Below are 17,770 nucleotides of genomic sequence, written 5' to 3' on the forward strand. Positions count from 1 at the left end.
AGGCATATTGTAGCTAGAAGTGTCTGCTAAAATGATCAGCCATGAAAGAGTTAAAGGTTGACATTTAAATATGACAATTAAGCTTCAGAGTTAACACTCTCAATGAGATAAAGGGAATAGTTCATACTTCTCCAAAATATCATTTCAAGCTGCCCAACTGAAGGTGGAGGAAGACAGTATTGCAATGATTTATATTCAGTTCACATATAGGAGGTTTTGCCCCAGTGATAAGAGGTAGAAAGGTTGTTTTGTATTGTTTGAAATTGAAACAGATTCTAGAACACAGCTCTGTAGTCATGTTTGTGGGTGTTGACTTCATGGCGGCAGAAATCTTAAAAATTAAATACATATTTCTCTGGTAATGGTTCTGAGGGTTTCTCAAAGAGTGACCTGGGCAGAGTTTCTGTTAAATTGTGTACTTGTGGTGCTCTTTTCAATTGTTTGTTTGAGTGTTGTGTAGGGTCCATAATTAGAGGTAAATTAAAATCACCAAAAGTTCAAACTTTTGGGTCATATGGAAATAATTTAATACATTTCTTCATTAAAAGTGAGTACCTAAATTTGATTTTTGTTTATTGGCGCACACATTCTCAGTCTGGTTCACATTTACTGATGTGTCATTAAGCAAATAATGCTTAATAATAAGCAAAAAATTAGATCTGCTTCTGATTGTAAGTGTGAAACTCCTACACTAAAGGAATAAATCCCAAATAATTAGTTGTTAGCCACACGTAAGTGACTGGATAGTTAACTGCCCTGAAAATGAAGACAGAAAGGGTTCATAATTTTGATCACATACAATCTATAGTACAGCAAGAGGGGAACATGTTACTAGTATACTTGTAGCAAGTTAAGAGTAACAAATGTAACATTACTGGAAATTTCAATTTTCATGTACATGCATATAATTCAATGCATGCACAAGCTTTTGAATTTACTACACATATAGTAGAAATTAACCTATGTTCATCTGCTGGAATGTTAGAATTATGCAAAGTTTAACACAACTAAAGATTGTTCAGAATCCCACATACTTCCCATCAGATCTTATTACTCCTTTCAACTGTCTCACTTACAACATATTAATGAAAGATCCAATGTCACTTTCAGTCAATGCACACTGACACTTGGAAGGGTGCTTCCAGTTGGACAATTCCCACTACCTGTAAAAGGCAGCAGGATTTGTCATGGTCAGTAATCAAGTGCTCTGCAGGGAGGAAGTAAATCCTTTTCCAGCTTCCCTCTGCAATTCCTCAAATAGCAACCTTTTATCTGCATAGAGAACTTTTCTCTTAAATGGGTACATTCATGTCTTCCTTCCATTGTATCTGCAGCATATGTCTTAGTTTAGAACACTATTTGCCTTTCAATTCTCAAAACTCTTATAAATGGCAAAAAAGTGAAATTTCATAGCCTGAAATAGATTTTGAAATTAGGTTTTGGACTGATTAGATGCGTTTTAGAATGAGCATTATGTGTTTTCTTCTGAATGATGTATACATGCGTTTTGCAGAGGTCTTTCTGCATGGCTTGTAAACATGCAAATTTGATTAATTTAATTTAGACATTACCTGCACACAGATATATAAGTAGGTTAATTTCTTGGTTTCAATAGGCTATTTAATCATTTATTATTTATGTTGTGGAAGTATATCAACACTTGTATCTGGGATCTGCGGCCCACTACGGTTCGCACTTGACACACAAGTAATAAAGACAGTCCCTGCCCCAAAGAACTTCCAACCTTAATGTCTGATGAGACACAATAGGTGGATAAAAAACAAATATAGTGAAGTGGAGAGGGGAAGGGGAGAAAGATAATGTCACTGTGAAGCTATGATGATTAACGTAATAACCAGTAGGCTCAGTACAATAATTGCCTACCTATTGTCAAATGTTTTGTAGACATCTTTGCACAGGATAGTTTTAGGATATTTGAAGGACAATGTTGTAGTTTTACAAAAATGTGTCTATAGGAAAAAAACTGATGAGGGCTGAAGCCTGTGATCAGACAAAATGGATGCGGGTATCAATGACTTGACAATGTTTTAGAGCTAACAGGTACAGCGGGGCTAAAATGTCAACTATGATCAAAATTCCTGTTGATTATACTTATTTTAGAATTGCATTCACAGTACTATGTTAAAAACATTATTAAATAAGATTTCAAAGTCTAACACTCAAAAGTTCAGAAATGCCAAAATTAAGGTTGTTTGTGCAACCTTAATTCAGCCCCAGGAGACAAATGCATTATGATAGAGTCTTTAATTATATGACCACATACTAACTTTTTCATAGGACATTGGAGTCATCCAGTGTCCAGAATGGACCTGATCTGGGGATGAATCAGGATTGTGTAACGGAGACTACTTCTGTAGGACTCTTGCTTCATTTGTTGCACAAATTGGAAGGTGTGTAGTGAATGAGGCAGAGGATTGGTCTCATGGTTAAGGCAGACTAAGGCTGCTCTGTCTAGAGAATTGTATTTAACCCTGTTTCTGCCAAAGAGTTACTATATGAGGCAAGGCAATTAATGTAAACTGTGTTCCTTGTTTTCTGCATGTCCAATTTGAAGCACTGGGGTACCATTTGCAAAACTGATGAGCACAATAGTGCTGTGACCATATACAGCACTATATAAAGTTGAAGGTGCTTGCTGTTTCAAATTGGGGACCCAAAATTAGTGGTTACTTCTGACCTTAATCTCTGTGTCTCACTTCACATTTGTAAAATGGGATAACAGTCTCCTTGCCCAGCAACTCCTATTCTCACATCTGAACTCCCTATCCCAATCTCAGTCTACCCCTTCTCCCAGCAGTATCAATGCCTAGACATTTCCAGTTCCCCCTCCTGGCTCCTAATACAATTTCTCTCTCTGCCTATTCCTGGCATTCAGTTGCCCACCTCTTGATGCACTCTGCCTGTTTCCTACTGGCTTCCTGCCCAATCTCTCTCCCCAGAATACTTGTGCAGTGGCATTGGAACATTTTTTACAGTGGGGGTGCTGAAAGCCAGTGGTCCCCACCTCAAACTTTTTACCTCACCCCCCCTTTCTCCTGTCCGTGCTCCCCCCATCCCCCAGGGCTGGGGCCAGAAGCAGGGCCATGGCTGGAGGGGGCAGGGGAAGATGCGGGCAGGGATAAGGGGCCAAGGTTGGTACCCTGTATGCAGGGCCAGAGCAAAACCCCTGGTGCAGGGCCGACGGCAGCCAGGACTCCATGTGCAGATTCCAGGTGCGGGGGCCATGAAGAGAGCACTGGGTGCAGGGCCAGCGGCAGCCAGGAGCTGGGCTCCTGGGTGCGGGTCCAACGGCAGCTGGGACCCTGTGTGTGGGGCAGGAACAAAGCCCCAGGCACAGGTCCTGCAGCCAGGACCCCAGGTGCAGGGCCAGGAGCAGAACGCCGGGACTCTGGGCGTGGCATAGAAGGCGGGACCCCGCACAAAAACTGGGGATGCTGCAGCACTCTCCACACCCCTAGTTCCCTCACCTATGAACTTATGCAGTGTCATTATCCACTCCTGCAAAGTCTCTTTGCCCAGCCTGTTCCAGCTCTTCTCCCATACCTTAACTCCTCATCTTATCTTTCTCTCCTTACCTCCTTCAGACCACCCCACTGGTTCTCAGGCTTGGTCTCTCCCCCACCCTGGCTTCACATCCAGTCAGTCGCTCCCTGGCTTCCATCTACTGACTCCATGTGCAGCCAATTTCAGTCTCTCCTCAAAGTTCCAATTTCCCTCTCTTCCCTCATCAACCTCCAGTCCCAGTCCCCCCCACCCTTGCATCTTTTCCCAATCTATTTCCCTCACTTGCCGATCTCTTGCCCTCTGTGCATTCAAATCAGGCAGCTGCCTCCTGCACCATTGCTGAGCCCAGCAACAGGTGGGTGGGTGGGGTGGTTTGAGAGGGAAGACGATAAGAGTCTCTCTGCTCTCAGTTCAGATGCCCAAACAGAGCATGGCTCACAGCAGTACAGGGCTGCACTTGCAGAGAAATCCTGCTGCAGCATGCTCAGTGTGGATGAAATTTTCTGGGAATTTAGCTGCAAAAATCTACGAAGTCTCTGCTGAGCATGTGCAACCTGTTATTTCTCAAAGGCATCTAATTTGGCCAGATGTTTACTTAGACAGTGTAACGGCATGGCACCTACCTCTCACAAGCGCCCCTACTGGGAACTGCAGCTGGTGCCGTGGGCTTCCCTCCCCCGCCCCCCAGATTCAATCAGGAGTATTTATGGTAGAAGTCATAGACAGGTCACGGGCCATGATTTTTTGTTTCTTGCTCATGACCTGTCCATGACTTCTACTAAAAATACCAGTGATTAAATCATAGCCTTAACTATATACAGCTGAAAACAGGACCTTATAATGGGAAATGTCAGGTAATCTCAATAATAGGCACTATTACCAGTCCCAGCTACAATATTCTTTTCCAACAGAAAAGACAGGCAGGGAAAAAGAAGAACAAAATTTACTTGTTACTTTCAGTTAGCTTCTAATTATCCTTGTTATTTTTTCCAGTCTTTCTTCTTTGCATGTTATAAAAGCAGAATGCTATTAATAGGTTAAGCTGAGTGTTCATTTCACTAATGATTGACTTGACCTTTTTCTTTAATGTCAAAGGGCTTTATATGAGAACTGAAACCTTCAATATTTCAGGACCTTTACTTTTTTTTTTTTTTTAAACTGTGTCCAGGATAAATAAGCAATGCTAGGTTTTTAAATTTAAATGGTCTCAGGAGATCCTTAACAGATTTTGATGATTTAAAAGCTAGAAGGTTTGACTCCTCTAAGACTGTCCCAAAATACAGCAGAATTAAAATCTTGCTCAGTGTACCTTTCAAAATTAAGCTCATGCCACTGAGTACATACATTTGCACACAATACACACACAATTTCTTAATTTGTGTGCGCAAATCAGGTACTCTGTGCATATTTAATTATACATGGCATCTAACTGGCTATGTGTTTATGTATTCCAAGTTTATGCATGCATATTAAGAACACACAAACATATGCACATAATTTCATGCGCCCTACTAAAAATCCAGCCCTCAAGTTATAGTTGTGAAACTATTAAGCGCATTTGTATAGCCTCCCCCAAATTGTAAAACTAATAAATGTTATAATGTATGAAAACTAGATAGCAAAATTATTTCCTGATTAAAACTCCCACTAAAGTTTGCTATATTAGAGAAGCCAGTAGAGCGGTTAGATTTAGGAACACACTTTCTGCTCTATGAAAACATGAACCGTGACACAAAAGTCATTCTTTGCACAAGCCTTATTTTACATTAACAATTATCTGAGTTAGTAAAATATTAAAATTGGCTATGTAACTCTTCTGCATCATAGGATAGTGAGAACAGCAGCTTGGGTGAATATTTTGGAACAAATAATTTGTCTGGAAAATTTTGCCTTTCTGAACATACATTTTGCAGCTTTCTTTTATTTGCTATTCAGACCTATATTCTGCATGGTGGATTGATTTAAATCATCAAGTTAAATCATGATCTAACACCAGCAAGCAGGTAACCCTGATTTAAATCTTGTTTTGCATTTTTTACTTTTTAGTTATTTTTCTACAGAAAGATTCATTCTCATTAATTGGCAACCATTAAAACATGTTGATTTACAAGTCAATATAACCTTTACATTAAATTTGGTATTTTGCTGATACTCTACCTATAAACATTTATTCAATCATAAAGCTTAAAATACATTAATTTGCCTTCTTAATTTTTTCAATATTTTATTGTTTGGAAAATAGTGAAAGCTTTCTTTTAAATCGTTATTTATGTCAAGCTACATTTGGATTGAAATTGGAATTCAATTAAAATGTACATGAGCAGCATTTTAAAATTAGTTTTATTTAACTAATAAAAATATCTTAACTGGATACATATGAAAAAAGTAAACTGATTCATTAAGCAAAGGAAGTATTACTTATTATAAGTGAATTTAATGGATTGTTTCTCGTCAGCATTTCCTTCAAGACTTTAGAACTATTAGATCTCATTCTCTCACACCTCATTTTTATTCACAGATTGGAAAACAAACTTTTCTGCTTTTTCAACTCCCAATTATTTTCTCAACTTTGAAAGAACTAGTCACTGAACTAACTAGTTGAATAAACTGAAATGAAGAAAATACTCTCTGCAGCTGCAGACGAGGATATTGTTGTCAAACGCTGGTTTATCATTTCAACAAACTCTGGTTCCACGTGCTTAGCCAGTGACTTCCATCAATGCAAGGGTTTGACTTTCCTTAAAACTTCAGCAGAAAATGTGTACTGCTTAAATATTAGTATTTTTATTTAATTTAAATGATAAATATATTATAGAAAGTTCAGGCCTTAGCATACCTTGTCATAATTTCAAATTTAGCTTTAAATAGACTTTTAAAATATATTTAAATTAAAAATTGATTTTTTTAAATTAATTTTTAATCCACCCTAATGTGCTGAATAATTTCTGAAAGTAATTTTTAGCCTGCAATTCTTTTGTGAGACGTTTGTTGCAAGCACTTATATTCAGATTCTAACAGGTCACCTGGCATGTTTTTATGGCCTAAACAGATTAATATAACTTTTATAATTCAGAGTCAATGGCATATACACTTATAAATTTGGAATTTATTTTCCATTAATATTTTGCAATATTTACTTAAAATTAGATGTTTGATCAAGTGTTTCTTCTAGAAACTCATTTGCTCAAGCATTCTTGGAAAGCAAAAGGGATAGACACGGCCCAAGAAAAATTCTTCAATAAATATTTGAAGATTTTTTGTATATGATGTATTCACCTAGCTCTAGAACCTTGGAAGATGATTTCAGAATACATGAACATTTCGAAGGCTTAAAAATTTAACAATGACATTACTACAAGTGTAAAGCCGATATCAATGATACTCAGACCTCAGGGGTTCAGGAGCCAAATTAGTGATCAACATTACCCAGAAGAGCCACAGTAGTGTGAATTCATTGTTTCATTTACAATATATTCATATTTAAACCGTATAAAGGGAAATATTTAGTGTATCTATACATATAAAAATTCTCACAGCAAAATGACTGATCAAGTATTATTTTATCAACTACCACTGGTTAATAACATAATAAAATCATCCTGATTGGTTAATAATTAAAATCACACAGTGTTTTAATATCATGTGCTACAAAGAGCTGCAGAAGACACATTAAAGAGCCACTTACTCAGACTGAGAATGGAAAGCTGCATCACTGCCCTATATTAAAGTAAAGGCTCTAATAATTATAAACAAATATTTAATTCCCTTACATTTTTAAGAATGAATGCAGCAAAACTAAAATATTAACCCTCAAATGTCAATTAAACATTTACATTTTTAAATTAGTTCTCTACAGATATATTATGTTTCTGATTATGTAAAACAATGGGGACTCATCCTCTGGGATTTTAACAAAATCATGTCAATCTTCACACTGGAAACTCCACTGATTCCTGGAGTAAAGCTAGCAATATTACAATGAGCAATGGAAGAAGAGCCACTCTATATCAGCAGTGCGAACAAAAATCTGGCTTTATATAGACCCCTGTAAGGCCAGTCCCAAATTTTTCAAGGAGAGAAAATTAACTCTTAAAATAAAAGTTGAAGGTTGCCTTTCTACCTTTCCCAAGCTGCACAATGGGCTAAGTCTACAACATATGTATGTCACAGAGCACTAAAAAAGGGAAGATTAGATTTAAGTGTATACTTTACCACCACCCCCAGCTTGGTGATAGGAAAAAAAACAAGACAAAAAAATCATTTTTACAAAAGTAATAAGTTTCATCAGTAAATAGACATTGTCTCTGTCTAATAAGATGAAGTTCCTTGATTTCAGTCTTTAATAAAAAAAATTCATTTACTATATGTAAATAAGTCTCAAGTTCTAATTTGCTCATAAAGCATTCATCTGAAGGCATACCCATGCTAAAGAAGGAATCTAAGAGTGTTCTGCAGCCTAGACTAAATGACCACTACGCTTTTTTGGTTCTGTATTCAAACAAATTTGTCAAAACCACCTAAAGTTGCTAGTGAACAACAATTCAAAACCAGGAATTATAATGTAAAACTATATATACACATTTGTGTTTGTCACCTTCTCAGATCCACACATGCTCTAGAAAACAGCAATCTATGATTATTATGCAGCCCAGAATTAACAACAGTGTAAAAAAAGGGCTGGCCTGCTCTATAGCACCGCCTGTCGGTCAAGAGGGAATCTGCAACACTCTGTGTTAGTTTACCCTTCTCTCATTGCCCCATGATAACTCCACACCATTCAAACATTTAAGATGAAATTCCCCTGCTGGGGCTCTACTTTATTAAGTCCAAATAAAGTCTCTTGAATAGAGGCTCCAAATAAAGTTTCTCTGGCCAACAATCTCTGTCCCCAGGTTCAGGAGGTTGCATAACTCTCCTTCTTGGGGCCTGTACTTCTAGGCTCAAAGCAGCTCCTCTGGCAGCTTCCCCAGCTACTTCCTTCAGGAACCCTTTCAGCAGCAGTTCTTTCCCTTACCTCCTTGGGCTGAACATGTAGCTATCATACCCTATGCACCTCTGCCAGTGGTGTGCAATGTAGATGTAGCCTTAGAGTCATCATTTTATCACTATTTTAGTGATTAGCAATCTTTAGGTACTTCCAGATCAACCACATTCTTCTGATATATTATGTAAGATCCAAAGAATTTCAGAATCAGGTTGAAAGAGAGACCAAGTGTGGACACAGCAAAACTCAGTCAAACTTACAGAATCAGGGCATATTTATATAATTAAAAAAAGATTTCCTGCCAAAACAGTAAGTCTTGTTTTCCAATAGTTGTGCCTCCAGAAACCCACACTGCATGGCTACAGAGCTATAGTTGGAGTGCATATACACAGTCTTTGAGCCTCAAGTTTCACAGGTAAGTGTATAAAGGGAAAGAAAGGATTTGGGCCCCTCCACAAACAGAATTTGAAGATAATTATATGACAACATCTAACAGATGCTCCAGAAATGCATATCATTCTTGCCAAGCTTTATGAATAACAAAGCAATTATTATCTAGGGTCCCCCAATACACTACTTTCATGCCCTGATATCAGGTTGATTATATTCATGATCAAAAGCAAGTGTTCAGCTATACAAAACCACACAACATTGTCTAATTTCTTACCCATTATACTATATCAGCCCATTCCTTGAAAAGGCTGAAAGTGTATAAGGGTGCAACTATTTGATAGAAGACTTTGGCTAGACTTAATTTCCTTTGCCTCAAGTGCTCCAGTGTTATCCACAAATATTGTGATGCTCTCCTAAAAAGACCTTTCATCCTGAGACACATAGAACACTTATTTTCCTTGCTCCATTTGGCATCAGAACTATTCAGTGTTCATTTGCATGACCCAAGTTGCTCATGAAAGAAGCTATTTCTCCATTAAGAAGTAGCTACAATGGTACATTTGAATATTGTTAAAAATGAAATTTTGTAGACCAATTCTATTTGTAATCAGGATATGGCAGAGAGTTAAAGGCTTTGTCATTAAGCCTTTTCTTCACTGAACTAACATATTGCTTTCTACAACCAGGCAATCACTACTAATGATGCAGGGATCTTGATTTGTTCTTTCTGCAGCTGTTTTAAGATCCTATTTGTCTCACTCCACTCAGCATTTACTTTGCATAATTATGGCAGTTTATCGAAGTTTTGAATATTCCTAGTGCATATATCCTCTTGTTTTGGGGAAAATGTTCATCTGACCCAGAATGCTTTTGTTTTATGTTTAGACTCTGACTGCAAGATTATTAAGATAACGCATTCAAATTCAAGATTTTCAGAAGTCTTCTGTTGAATAGATCACAGAATATATAGGTGAACTATTGGTCAGCTAGTCAATTTATTGCTAGAGAGAGTAACTGAAATGGTAAAGAAAGCAATAAAATAAGACATTACAATTAGTTATGCATGCAAATATTGGGGGGAGGGCATACAGAGACTGCGGTCTCCTTTTCTTAAACCTCTCAGAATGAAAATGTATCTCAACAGCATCCAAAGCCTATTGAATGTCAGCAGCAGTGCATCCCTGTATCAATTTTTGCAATTCTAATGGTAAAGTAGCTTTATAAGAAAAGTAAAATGTATTTACCTATGCAGCTGCTGCTGAATAGGATTTCTTCATACAGGCATTTTACTCTCATCTTATACGGATAGCTTTTGCTGAAACAAATATAGGCAATCTTACTTTCCCAAACATGGGGCCAGGTTTTCAAAGAAAGAAGCCTAACTAGCACCTGAAGTTTGTATACGCACCTGCTATACCTTCCAACTAGTATCTGTGCACTGGAATCCCAGTCATTACCTGGAAATTAATAGGTGTTAAATTACCAAATATGTATGAAAGAGGATTGTAGACACTTGCCTGTGATGATAGTATGGCATCTCAGAATTCAGGAGTTAAAGTAAACTTCACTCAGCCAAAAAATAAATTTGAACAAAGTCAGTTTGCTTCCTGTCCTAAGAAACCCAAACCTCTAAGGTTAACTGCCTCAAAAACTCAACTATGGATGAGTAAATTCACTCTATACATTAATACAAATAACCAACATACCATTTATATCACTCTATAAATGCTGCAGTAGGGGTTCAGAAGTTATTGATATGGTTGACAAGAGGATTCACAGGAGACTTTTGCAGGTGCTTATAACTTCCCAAATTAAGTACTACAGTGGAACCTCAAATATACGAACACCAGAGTTACGGACTGACGGGTCAACTGGACACCATGTGAAACCGGAAGTAACCAATTGGGCAGCAGCGGGGCAGGGGGGGAAGGCAAATACTGTACTGTACCTGTACTGCATCTTAAAGGTCGGCACATCTGGGTTGCCTGTCCCCAACCCACCCAAACCCCTGGTGCGCGGCAGCCACTTACAGCCACTGCCAGCTCAAAGCAGCTGGAGCCAGCAGAGCAGGAGCAGCAATGGGGTCTGTGCCACTTTCACCCCTCCCACCCGCCAGGAGGGGGCCATGCTGTTTTTACACCCACACCCACCCCTGGCTGGGAGGGGGACATGCTGTTTTTTACGTCCCTCGCCAGCCAGGAGTGGTGTAGTGCTGTTTTCTCTCTCTCAAACATACACACACAGCCGGGAGGGGGACAAGCTCACAAACCCATACCAGCGAGGAGTAGGGAGTTCAGCTGCTGCTGAAACCTGGCCTGTAGTGTCAGCTTCTAGGTCCGGAGCCCGAACTGTGCTTTGTTCAGATTACGAACATTTCAGAGTTATGGACAACCTCCATTCCTGAGGTATCTGTAACTCTGAGGTTCTACTGTAATAGGAGTGAAATTTCTCAAGTTCATTCCCAAACTCAAGGTCTGAGTTGGAAAGTTTAGTAAGTCCATATGTACACGACAGAGTTGAGTTGAGTTAAATGTTGTTGACTATTGTAAGTCGCTTTAACAACATCAGTGGAGAACATCCACACAAATGCTCCTTGTGTCAGCTGAGTGCGTCCACAGTTGTTGCTCTTGCATCAGCAGAGAGAGCACTGCATTGTGGGTAGTTATCCCACTGTGCAACACTCCACCCTCTGTCACACTCAGCCGCTGGGAGCTCCGGGAATGGATCATTGTGGATCATGGGTATGTGCTTGCCATCCTGTGATGCAGTTCTTTTCGTCCCATCATTCCCTGGGCTACCTATTTTGTTTTGTGCCATTCTTCCAACAGCCCTTGTAAACTCTATGCTTGCCATCGCTGCCTAACAGCCTGGTTCCTGAGCTGCTGACCATTCTGGTGATGACCATTATGAACACAACACGGCTGGTCCTGAAGTATTTCATGAGCTGCGAAACAGTGATGCCTGCCCTGCTGTCTGCCATGGAAACAAATAATTCAAGATTGCTGCTGGCATTCATGGATCAGCTTGCCATGGTGGACCATTGGTACTGGGCGTGGGAGAACTTGGATATGGGAAGATAATCTTCAACACATAATTTGCATTCAGACAGCTGAGCAATATGGTGAGTAGCAAAATGAAATAGAAAATAAGCTCTAGACTGGATTTTTTCAAATCTTGTCTGCCTATCTTCCACAATGCACTGTTATCCTCTCTATTTGTGATAAAAGTTGAGCTCTGTTAACTGGGCCTTAAACAGATGACAATGAAAATTATGTCCAGAAACAGATCACATTTTCATTGAGATGATCTTTAGCAAGCTGAATACTGGGGAAGAAGTTATTCCCAACTATGTTTCTTCCTGTCTTATACCAGGGCTGAGCATGAGCTCCTCATTGTCTGAAGATTAACTTGATGAACAATCAACGGAAACATGGTCTTTCTTCACAGAGCAACTATCAACAAGATCTGGCATAAAGCCACTTAATTTAATACATTGTCATCACGATGACACACTTTCAGACTCGCAAAACATTTTTAAAAAGTCAGAAACAGAATCTCATGCCTGTTTATTTGCCAACTTGATTTGCACAACAAAGAAAATCCCTTCAAGAGTCTCCTGAGTCTGCAGTGTTTGGAGCACAATACCTAGGCAGAAACCCCCCTCAAAAGTGTTAAGCCAGGGGTCGGCAACCTTTCAGCAGTGGTGTGCCAAATCTTCATTTATACACTTTAATTTAAGGCTTCGTGTGCCGGTAATACATTTTAACGCTTTTTAGAAGGTCTCTCTCTAAGTCTATAATATATAACCAAACTACTGTTATATGTAAAGGGTGGCCTGCTGGGACTCCAGGCCCGAAAGCAGGATGAGCAAGGGCTGGAAACCAAGATTGGCCAGCAGCCAGAACCCCAGAGCAGTGACTGGCTCGGCCTGCCGCCACTCTGGGGTTTCTGCCTCCAGCTCCTGCCAGCTGAGGTCTCAGCCTGCTGCCAGCCTGGGGTTCCTTCATCCCCAGGCCAGCAGCGGGTGCTGAGTTGGACCCGCAGCGTGACCCCAGCTGGCAGGAGCTGGCAGCAGGAACTCCAGAGTGGGGCAGGCTAAGCAGCTCAGCCCACCGCGGCTCTGGGGTTTTCACCGGCGGCTCCTGCCAGCCAGAGTCTCAGCCCGCTGCCAGCCTGGGGTTCCCTCCCCCCAGGCCAGCAGCAGGTGCTGAGTTGGACCCGCGGCGGGTCCCGCAGGAGCCGGCAGCGGGAACTCCAGAGTGGCGGCGGGGCTGAGCGGCTCAGCCCACGCTGCATGCCAGGAAAAATTGGCTTGCGTGCCAACTTTGGCACGTGTGCCATAGGTTGCCGACCCCGGTGTTAAGCAAAGAGAGTCAGCATCAGTCCACTTTGTGTTGAGAATACCTAACAAGTCCAGATTTGAAGGGACCAATCTCCCTGGCGTACCTTCTACCTTAGGGTGACTTTGTGCAGCAACCACTGTCACTGCAAAACATTATCAATTAACATATACTAACTATTACAATGCAAGATACTCACACTAAAAGTAAACATGTACACAGAACTACTTAAAATCCTGGATAACAGCAGAATTTGTTCAGGATATGTTTGTACCCAGTGTTTCTCCAGAATTTTCATCATCAGCAATTACACAAACACAAGAAGTTAAGACTAGTATTTGCATTGTTTCAAATACATTACTTAAAATTTCACCTAGGAACGTTCCTGAGTCATCCTTAAGGATATGAAGCATTGCAGAAATGTGGGCAGTGGCATTTATTTACAACTATATTGTTGTAATTTCTTTGAAAATTTGTGTTTTCTTCAAACTCATTCCCAATACATACTTAGCACCTAGAGAATTTCTATACATAAATGGAAATTTTAAAACATAAAATATATTTCTACTGAGTTCAAGGTTGTTCAGTTAGATAATAAAGAGTTCAAATGCTGAAATACTGAGATGATTACATTAGATGAAATTATTAAAATGTACCAACATTATAAGTAGGGTTGTTTTAGATACTATCTCCCTAAGAAAGATTAGTGTTATCTTTGTTCTGGGTTGTGTTCATATTTTCTGGATTTATAAAATCCTTATACAGTTAGCCTTTTATGAAGTGCTGTTAGGGATAAAACACATCTTTAGGTCCATGTACTTATATAACAAATTATAATGACTTAACAGCTTCACTATAACCAATGTAGAAGTATTCCATTATAAATTCCTAGTTTGAGGGTTTGATATATTGATAGTTTGAAAATTGAGTAGGCAAAAACTTGGCACAAAGGTTTTTAGCATAGAGAGGCTCTTTTTTTTTTTTAAATCCAACATACTTTTAATCTGTTAAGCGGTTTACAATAATAGAGCTGTCAAAATAGTTTAGCTGAATTCACTGTTTTGGCTTCATCTGCTGTGAATGGAAGTATTGAATGTTCTAGGAAGTACCACCTTTAAAAAAAAAAGCATCAGAAAGGACTTCTAAAGCATGTGGGGAAGTAAAAGATGAGGCATTTCAGGGTTTTTACAAAATTAAGAGCAGATAATATACCTTTTGTTTTATTATTATGTCATTTAATCATTCATATCAAAGCAGCACTCAAAGACTTGTGGAAGGTACTAGACAAACACATAAGAAATGGGGCCATCTACAACAAACTTTTAAATCCTGTTGGTTAAAACACTTAACTCTCCCACATGTACTGCAACTAGGGTGACCAGACAACGAATGTGAAAAATTGGGACAGGGGTGGGGAATAATAGGAGCCTATATAAGAAAAAGCCCCAAATTTCGGCACTGTTCCTATAAAATCGGGACATCTGATCACCCTAACTGCAACCCAAGACTGAACTTTACATTTGGTAGAGCCCTGCAAATCTGCACACATGATGGGTGGTGGAATTAAGGAAAATCAAAAGTCAAACCAAAAAAGTCACAATCTTTAAAAAAAATCATGATTTTTGTGGGGTCTGACTTGATTTTGATATCAAGAGGGTCTCTGATTTGTGATTTTCATCTCTTGAGCTTGGCAATACTGTAGAAGCCAAACTTGTGTTACCACACATGTATATCATGTCTATTATTACACATGAATAATCGCTTAGAGGATTTTTTCTGTTTCATGTTTTAAAAAACAAGGCAATTACATGCAAAAACTATGTTAGAAGAACATTAATAAGGTTGCAAAGTACACAAAAGTTAGGAAATGCCAGGATTAAGATTGTCTGTGCAATCGTTTATTTGGCCCCATTGTGTGTATACATTGTGATACAGTCTTTAATTATATGATCCCACATGCATCCATTTCTGTGTGGCATCCTAGATTTTTTTTTTTTTTTTTTTAAAAGGATTTTTTTTTCTAGTTTGCATCATACTGTATTGACATCCACACAGGTCATCAGCAGGATTGGAACCTTTAGATCCACTACACAGACCTTTGTCACTTGAGCAAACAGAATAGTTGTAGTAGGTTTTCATCCTGTGTGTGGACCAATACTAGAAGGGGATGGGACACTTTGACAGTGGTTACACAGATATTTGCTGACACCAAAGGAATGGGCAAGAGTCATGAATCTTGAGTTCTATTCCAGGCTCTGGAGGAAAATGTGCTCTAGTGGGCACAGATCTCCTCCCTATTGCCTCCAAATGAGACCCCTTCTGCTCTGATCCCTTCAACCCGTCCCTGTCCATGTCTCCTCTCCCCTGCCTCCTCACCCTAATCCCACTTTCCACTCCTCAGCATTCTCATCCCAGTCTCAGTCTCCTTGCTCAGCAATTCTTAATCTCACTGCTTCAGACCTCCCGTCACAGTCTCAACCACTCCCAAATCTGAGTCTCCTTGCCCACCAATTCCCAGTTCCCTAACCCCCCACCCCCGTCTCTTTGCCCAGTCAGTCCATGTTTTCTCCCAAACTCAACTCTTAAGCAGGTCTGTTTCCATATCCCCCTCACCACTACCACATTAGAGCTTTGTCTACACTATAGACCTTACAGCAGCACCACTGTACTACTGCAGTGGTGCTGCTGTAAGGTCTCCTGTGTAGCTGATCCATGCCGGCAGGAGAGATCTCTCCTGCCAGCATAATTAAACCTCCCCTAACGAGCGGCAGTAGCTATGTCGGCAGGAGACAGTCTCCCGCTGACATAGCACTGTCCACACTGGTACTTTTGTCAGTGAAACTTTCGTCGGCCAGGGGTGTGTTTTTTCACATACCTGACTGACAAAAGTGGTAGGGACAAAGCCTGGTTCTCAGTTTCCTTCATCTATCAGTCCCAATCTCCTGCAGCTCTTCATCTGATGACAGTCTCTCCGCACCCCTGCCCCCATCTACCGGTTCTCTCCCCCTTTGTCCTGAGCATACCAGACGTGGCTAGAATCTTCAGGGAACTTAGCTGCTAGTATCTCACTCCTTACTGAACATGTGTGAATGGCTATTTTTCAAAGGTGTATAACTTGGTCTGATATTGGTGAATTTTCACAGGGATAGCAAAAGGCACATCTTTGATACAAAGTCCAGTCCCTTCTTGAAAATTCAAGTCCCCACTCCAAAGCACAAAGGTACTAAAGCTTTTCAGAGAAAAGGTAGACACTTACAAAAAAAAAAAAAAAAGCATGGGTAAAACATTGCCTCATTCTCAGAAACAGCTAAACTATTTTGGCTGAAGTTTTCCAAAAAAAACTCTGCCTGTGGAAGATACCTGGCATTGGAAATTTTAACCCAAACAGTTGAAGTTTGGCAAAGTTATGAATAACTGAAAACAGGAAGTATAGAATGGAAGCATCAGGCAACCTTAATAATAGATGGTGTTTCTAGCACCGCCTAAACTACTATAGCTAGTAGAAGAATTTACATCGTCTATATACCACCACCAAGCACATTAGCTACCTCCCCTCTGTATATGATTTTGAGTGTTGCAAAGAACTAATCCTGCCATTTGACTATTCTAGGTTAGCCTCTGTACTGATCTGCACAAAGAGGGAGAAGCCAAAAAATAAAACCATATACTATACTAAAACCATATATGTAGATTTTAATATACCTTCCTAAAAAATAATCACCTTACAAGTTAACCGTTTATAAGCCTTGCCACTAATAAAACATTCACTGCATAAGATTTATAGAATACATTTAACAAAAATGGTCATTGCTGCAATATAATGCACACTCACCATACTAACTTAATTTATTTAATTCTTCCAGTTTCAGTCTCACACAAAGACCTGGTCCAACAGTGTCTCAAAACTGCAAACAAAGGTTTGACTGTGAGCTAGAGCAGAAAACTTAGTGCCTGAGACTCAGAATGGAATTGTTTAAATCAACCTGTGGACTCTTTTCCCTTTCCCTTCACACTCAGATTACTAATTGAAATAGACCACCACACTTTCATTTCTTAACTTCTTTTTTCCAAAAGTGTATTTCATGCATTTATGAAAGTTACTTTATGAACAGAATACAGGCATCTACAAAGAGGACCCAGCAATTACAGTACTCATTTGATATGCAGGGAACCAAGGCAAAACTAACTGTGAATGTGAGAATGCGTTTGAACATGTATAAGTGTACTAGACAATGTACCCATTATGGTCCCTAAAGCTAAATTATATGTTTAAACTCATACAACACACTGTATACAATTTGTAAAGCTAAGAGAAGTTATGTATAATATGTGCATTTGTAAAACACTAAAACTTAAGTTGATTATAAGATTCTCTATTCAGAAATGGAGGAATTATGCAGAAGATAATGTAAATGAGAGTTTCACATGTCATCTCCCATGCATCAGTGGTAAAACACACTCCAATATAGAGAATATAAAATGGAATGGATATAGAGATGTTAATGGACCCCTTGTGCACCAAGTCACA

The 17,770-nt window shown here is 39.4% G+C and overlaps 1 protein-coding gene across 3 annotated transcripts in view; it reads right to left on the reverse strand.

Moving 5' to 3' along the window:
* Positions 1 to 17,770, reverse strand: part of ITFG1 (integrin alpha FG-GAP repeat containing 1) — a 219,656-nt gene that overhangs the window by 181,383 nt on the left and 20,503 nt on the right. For 2 of the 3 annotated variants that reach the window (XM_054048876.1, XM_054048878.1), the window contains exons 7-8: positions 10,311 to 10,359; positions 10,147 to 10,217 (exon numbers count right to left, since the gene is read on the reverse strand). The exons of the other annotated variant lie outside the window; for it this stretch is intronic. In XM_054048876.1, coding sequence (XP_053904851.1) covers positions 10,147 to 10,217; positions 10,311 to 10,359 — 120 coding nt within the window. The remainder of the gene's footprint in view (positions 1 to 10,146; positions 10,218 to 10,310; positions 10,360 to 17,770) is intronic. 3 annotated transcript variants of the gene reach the window in all.

The sequence above is a fragment of the Malaclemys terrapin genome, chromosome 14 (genome assembly GCF_027887155.1).
Source record: "Malaclemys terrapin pileata isolate rMalTer1 chromosome 14, rMalTer1.hap1, whole genome shotgun sequence".
Classification (NCBI taxonomy): domain Eukaryota; kingdom Metazoa; phylum Chordata; order Testudines; family Emydidae; genus Malaclemys; species Malaclemys terrapin.